The sequence below is a fragment of the Mastomys coucha genome, unplaced genomic scaffold, assembly GCF_008632895.1.
Source record: "Mastomys coucha isolate ucsf_1 unplaced genomic scaffold, UCSF_Mcou_1 pScaffold15, whole genome shotgun sequence".
In the NCBI taxonomy this organism is placed as follows: domain Eukaryota; kingdom Metazoa; phylum Chordata; class Mammalia; order Rodentia; family Muridae; genus Mastomys; species Mastomys coucha.
The window spans coordinates 7294669-7301354 of NW_022196897.1; the positions used below are offsets into that span (position 1 = coordinate 7294669).

Below are 6686 nucleotides of genomic sequence, written 5' to 3' on the forward strand. Positions count from 1 at the left end.
TCTGCCCCTCTGCCTCTGCCTATCTCTTGAGGACCACACAAGCAAATACCACTATACCAGCTGGGAATGATTTCTCTCACTTCTTGATGCTTCCTCCCAAGTGGACTGACTTTCCCTGATAGAGTACTGCTGGATCGATCTCTCTCTCTCTCTCTCTCTCTCTCTCTCTCTCTCTCTCTCTCTCTCTCTCTCTCCCCTCTCTCTCAATGATCCACCTGTCTGATTAAGTGGCTTAAGAAGCCTAGATCCTTTTCTGTCCCCTTTGTGAAGCAAGATTCACACAACTGTATAATTCTGCTCTGTCTTTCCATGTCCTATAGATAGGCAGATTCTGCCACCTGTAGAGGAAGAACAACAAGGGACATTGCAGAACATAACTCAGGGACACAGAAGATCTAAACGTCTAAGTGGACATTCTATGTGAAAGGACATACATTAGCCCAGTGAGTCACCAGTTAGATATAAAAGTTTGTCTAGTTACACAATTCATGGTGCCCACAAAGCATGTGCACCAAAACCCATCATTGTTCCCACAGCTGAGCAAGGATCAGATCAAGAAAGACCTCCCAAGGATCATTTGAAAGAGTACACTGCCCAGTGATAAGGTACACCTTTGCTATCTGTTGCTCTTGTTAAATACCCTTACAAAAGAAAAGGAGAGGAGAAAGGGTTTATTCTGATCCTTAGTTCCAGGGTACTACCCATCACCAGCTTTCTCCTTTGCATGCAGTTTAGAACCTAAGCCCATGGAATGGTGCCGCCCTAACTCTCACAAGCCACCAAGCAGTAGAACTTCAGAGAACTGTTTCCTAACATGGATAAGGAGAGTAACAGCTTGTAACTTATGCATGTCTGTTCCCAATAGTGTTGTTTAATCTAGCAGGCAAGTGTAAACTCTTGTGGGAACAACAGGACCAGATCCTTCCATTTCCTTCAGGGAGACCTTAGCAAAGAGTTAGTGTAATTTGCCCTAGCAGACACTTTAGAATATAGGTCTCAGACTTTGCTAATCCAACAGAGACTTACTAAGGCTCGTGAACTAACCCATACAGTGCAGTCCACTGCGGATAACAGTATCATTTTGAGAAAGCCAAGGGACTTACCAAGATACCCTGGTTAGCTTCCAGAGAACTTATTCTTAAGTGAGTGTTGGGTATGTTAGACAATTGGCCAGGAAGTGGGAGGCATGGGACCTGAAAAAGGCTGACAAGACAACCCTGTACACATGAAGTACGTGAAGTGCAGTAGACAGTGGTGATGTAGTGGTTCTTACGTGCTTGTCTGAAGGCTTTGGAAGGAGACTTGAAAAACCTTCACTCATGGCAGGAACAGTGACCGTTGTCTCCGTGACAGTAGCAGGAGGAACATCTGTAGCACTAGTATATTTCTTCATCATCTTCTTTTTCAACTTTGGAGATACACTGAGGGAAGCTGAAGGAGGCCGATGAAACTGTGATCCCTCTCTGACTTGACGTGGTGCTAAGTGGAAAGAAGTATCTCTGCCCCTCAATGTTACTCTCTGCCCAAAAAGAGCCAACAATTACTCTCATTTTACCTTAGAATCCCACCTCTGACCTATCCTCCCCTGAGCAGGAATCCCAGAATGGGCAGTTTCACTCTCACTGGATGCTAATCTGCCTTTACTCCTAGTTGCACAGCCCACCCTCACCTGCCTTGAGTGCTAACTGGAACTGGGTGTCCAATGTTCTAGGAAAGTGCATTGAAACGGACATGTTCCTGGACAGCAGCTGTAGAGATAGTCTTTGTAAAGCTGGGGAGGTCACAGTCTGAAGTTTGTATAAAGGTTCCCGAAGGAACCTCGTTTGTATACAAGAGGGCGAAGCAGACAGAGGGAAGTGTGAGGCAGGAACTTGTAGCCTAGGGTTTACAGCAGCCCTTCTGAAAAAATTGGCTTGCTGGTTCTATGTCCATTCCCTTCATCCTCTCCCTATTTCCCTTAGCTTCTATCTCCCATCTACCAATCTTGTTTCACTTTCAGCCATCTTGTTTACTTTGTGTATGTGGGTGGTGGGGTGGGGCATGGATGTTGGTGTCCTCATAGTTGAGAAGAAGATATTGGATCCTTTGGAGCTAGGGTTTGAGGTGGTTATTTGCTAGGAGCCAGGCTCTTCTGCAAGAGCACTACCTACTCTTCATATCACTTTTATTTTCCTATCTTGATAGCACTTTTATTTACACTCATATATGAGAAAGCAATGGCATGTTCTTGAACCCAAAGAGATAACAATAGCAATAGAGATAGATGGATGATAGATAAGTGATAGATAGATAGATAGATAGATAGACAGACAGACAGACAGACAGATAGGTAGATTCCATACAACCTTGGTGGCAAAACGCGCGTTTATACTGGCATACTTCTTTTTAATTTCAATGTCATCTTTCTGTCTGTTGATCTGTAAAAACCAAGGGCCATATTATCATCTATCATTTGCAAAGATTAAAAAGAAGAAATCATTACAAAACATCTGAAACATTTAATATGCTAAATATAATTAGAAAACAAACTTGTACCCAGAAAAAAGTTCCTTAACATAAGTGAACAGAAATACACGTGAGGTTATTTCAGTTGTTAGCATTTATTTGCCCACTTTCACATAATAGATATATAGATACATGTGTTTTTTGCTTATTAGGTATATTTTGATGCATTATTATATTTTTATATCCTCATTATAATTTTTAAAAACACAAGATAATTTAACAGCTAATTCTCAACAATATAAAGAATGAAATTTTGCTTTACAAGTTAATACTGATTTCCAGTCATAAAAATAATTCTAGCAAAATATTCTATTAATGCATGCTTCAATAGTACTTAGGCTTGTTTAATGTAAATTTATAAGTTATGCCAATGATTTTAATCATCACTAAACTTATTCGAAGTTAAAAGGTGATGGGAAATAGATTTGGCCATTCATCTCATTAGCATCTGAAGCCTTCTCACTTTAAGCATTGATCAGAATTGAATAGAAACATGTCTTATAACACCCTGCTATCTGAGGACAGTTGCTGATGCCCAGGAAGGCCTTTATTAAGTAGGTTTGAAGTTAAGTATTATAGTTAAACCCTATTACAATAATTTAATATTTTTTTCTCCATAATCTTCAGTATAACCATTGTAAAATCCAATCAAGTTTTCACAATAATTCAAAAGTTTCTTAGCATTCAAATACCAAACTGCCTCACCCTGCTACTCTTCCCAGCTGAGTGCATTTGAAAAAAAACTCGACAGCCATTTGTGATAAAGAAAACAGTTCTCAGGAAACTAGGAATAAAAGAAAGCTCCTAAATTTGACAAATGCTTGCCATAATAAAACATAGACAACATGTACTTATTGATGAATTAATGATCTGTTCTTCTATACTCCTAGGCATGAGGCATCATTTTTTTTGAACATCGTACTGACAGATGAAATAAAAGTTTTTTTTTTCTACAAATGGTACTGGAATAAATGGATAACTACTTGGAAAAAAATGAAAATTTACTCCTATCTCATAGAATTTATAAGATATTTAATGTGAATAATATTCAACAAAAACTAAAACCATCAGAGTTTAGAAAATATAAGAACTGTCTTCCTGTATGTAAAGTTTAACTATGCTAAACAGAACAGAAATCTATAGACTAGACCTTAACAAGTTTAGTCATCAAACACATTTTTGGTTCCTGGTACCCACATTGGTGGCTCACAACTGCCTGTAACTGCAGCTCTAACAAATTTCAATGCCCTCTTCTGCCCTCCTTGGGTATCTGTACTTATGTGCATCCCACTCCCTACAAATAATTAAAAATTAAAAATAAAAAGATCTTTTTTAATGAACATAAAAGGTACAACTGGGTAGAAAATATCTAGAAATATATGTTAGAAAAAGTTGCTACACAGGAAACAGGTTTGTGGGTTTTGTTAAGAACTACCAAATTTTGCTTAGTTTGGCAGCATTTCCTCACCAAAAGACAGCTCAGTGAATTAAGTTGGGCCATTATTTTGAAAAAATGGAGAGCCATATGCATCTGTAATAAATGGAAGATCTTCTGATGTTTACCCAATTTCTCCAATGGAAACACTGCAAAGTATAGATAGTATAAATCTCTCTAAGAGAAATTTGATGTGCACTCTAACTGGACTTTGGCTATTTTGTGGGTTCTCTCTTCCACCCTTCTCTGCCTTTTCTACCCTTCCAATGGGGACAAAGGTGGTCACATTATTGTTAGACTACTTCCTGCTGATTGGGGGCATTGAGAGTTCCTTGGGGCAAGTTTGATTTCACTATTGGGATGTTTAGTTTCTTCTTTCTTCTTTGCGCATTACTACTTACTGAACTGTGACCAACAGCAAACCCTTATATCAGGGCCCTAGCAGTTATACCTTCTGAAAAGACCCCAGAATCCCAAACATCACACAACCACAAAAACTATCTGCAGTTGGCAAAACCTACCCCTGCTAGACCTTAAGGCAAATCATAGTCAGTTGCAGTGGACAATCTGAAGCAAGCCTACATCTCACACCTGTAATAAAACTAAAACCATATTCTTATATTTCTGTGTTTGTTCAAAGAAACCAAAACTCCAAAATAGTCACTATAATGAACACAGTAGAGGTAGGCATCATTGTGTCTTGTCTGACCGTCAAATTGGGCAAGACCAAATGCTAGGGACTCCTGCTTCTCAGACAGTTTGTTTCCTAATTATCTCCCAGGCATGAATCCATACTAGCCAAGTGACCCACAATCCTCAGACCTTATTCAGAGTGTATGTGTGTGTGTGTGTGTGTGTGTGTGTGTATTTATGTAATGTTTGTATGTACATTTAGTTCTGTGAAATTTTATTCCATGCATAGGTTTTCATATTTTCCAATACAGCCACAAGACAAAAGAATTCCATGACCACAATGACCTTGAGTTAGTTTTTTTAGTGTGACTATAAGTCACACTAAGCTACCCTAGTTGATCCTTTTCCTCTCATCTCTAACCCTAGCAAGGACTATTATGTTTTGTACCTAATTTCTAAATTATATCTTTTCAAAATGTTATTTTAAAAAATTGAATAGTGCAAACGATATGTGTATTCTCCTGGTAGCATAGCCTTTCCATCTCACAGGGTTCTTATGAGTTTAATCCAAGTTTATGTTTGTTTATCGTGAAATTGTACTATGTGGTTATAGAAATTGCATAGTTCAATCACTCAACTGTTGAAGTGTAGATGGATGAATGTTTCTGTGCATGGACATAAGTGTTCATTTTCTCTATGGAAAACTCACGATGTTTGACTGCTGGATGGTATGGTATGTTTACCAAACTTTCCCTTATGTTGCAGATTCTTTCTTCTAAAATCAAACGAATTTTGTGGCTTTAGTTTACCCTTTCCTCCTGGTTAATGAGATTGGGCTTCTTTTTTTTTTTTTTTAAACTTTTATTGCATTATTATGAGAGAAGTTACATGATCTCAATTTATCTGAATTTGTTAACATTTAAAAACATTTTTTAGGTAAATAGAATTAAATCACATTCTTGTATCCTTTTTGTACCCCAACTCCTCAGAGACCCATCTTCAATATTTACAATATCTTTTTCATATTCCTTAAAATTTATAAAATATTATAACAAAAAATAAGTATAAAAAGTTGTTTGATATAAAACAACAGTCAATTTAACAGTCTTATGTAGACGCTCATCTACAGCAATAGTGAAAATATATCTTTCTCAATATAAATTTTAAATAACTCCAAGCATATTAACTGTATATTTCAAAATAATACATTACCACTAGTATTTTCTTAAATGAACATAAATATATAAAGTCTTTTTGTTTGTTTGTTTTGTATTTAGTAGAGTTTAAAATCTTGGCTCTTATTGTGGTACAAGCCCAAAATAAGAACAATTTTAAACATAGGATTTCATTGTAATAAGGCTGTACTTCAATAACCTTCACATCACCAAAGGATTTTACCTCCATTGTAGCTAAGCTGAGAGTTGATAGTTCTGCTGCACCAAGAAATGAATTGTAGGCTCGATTTTTGGATACAGACTTCCTGCTATGGTCAAAGCTATTTGACTTGAGTGGGTGACTTCATTCTCAGCCCACAGAGAACAGGTTACATTCATTTAAGAAATGGTGTATGTATTAAGATGGTCTATCCATAAAGTCATTCACCAACTGTTTCAATGAACAGTGGTTCTGCTTGGAGGATGGCACAGACATTAGGTGAGGGTAAGAATTTGGTTCATTAGCTGTGAGAATTTGGAAAAGCATTCATCTCAGAGAAAGAGTAACTTATAAAGTCCTCTTCTTCAAACTTGATACAAGAGTTACAAATGTCAAGCAAAGCATTCAGTCTCACTCTTTGTTGTTCTCTTACAAGCCACCTCCCTAGTTAATCGTCTATGTTTCTTTTGGGTATATAAATACTTCTGAAATATATAAGCTGTTCTGAAAACCATAGTATAGTGTAAACACATGAAATAAACAATACTACTAATAGAGAGGCTGAGATAGGAGAAGCAAGATTTCAAGACCCTGATGTTGTACATAGCCAGATACTGTCACAAACAAACAACCTGAAAGTGTATATAGATTGTACAATACTGGACGTATTGCTCCAATTACCAAATTAGAGAGACCATTGGATGACAATCAACAAATTTCTAATTTCTCATATTATTGG

At 37.1% G+C, this 6686-nt stretch overlaps 1 protein-coding gene across 2 annotated transcripts in view; it reads right to left on the reverse strand.

The window, feature by feature from the left end:
• CUNH10orf67 (chromosome unknown C10orf67 homolog) overlaps positions 1-6686 on the reverse strand; it is a 109932-nt gene that overhangs the window by 39115 nt on the left and 64131 nt on the right. For both annotated transcript variants that reach the window (XM_031373297.1, XM_031373298.1), the window contains exons 9-10: positions 2346-2417; positions 1274-1519 (exon numbers count right to left, since the gene is read on the reverse strand). In XM_031373297.1, the coding sequence (XP_031229157.1) occupies positions 1274-1519; positions 2346-2417 (318 nt within the window). The remainder of the gene's footprint in view (positions 1-1273; positions 1520-2345; positions 2418-6686) is intronic.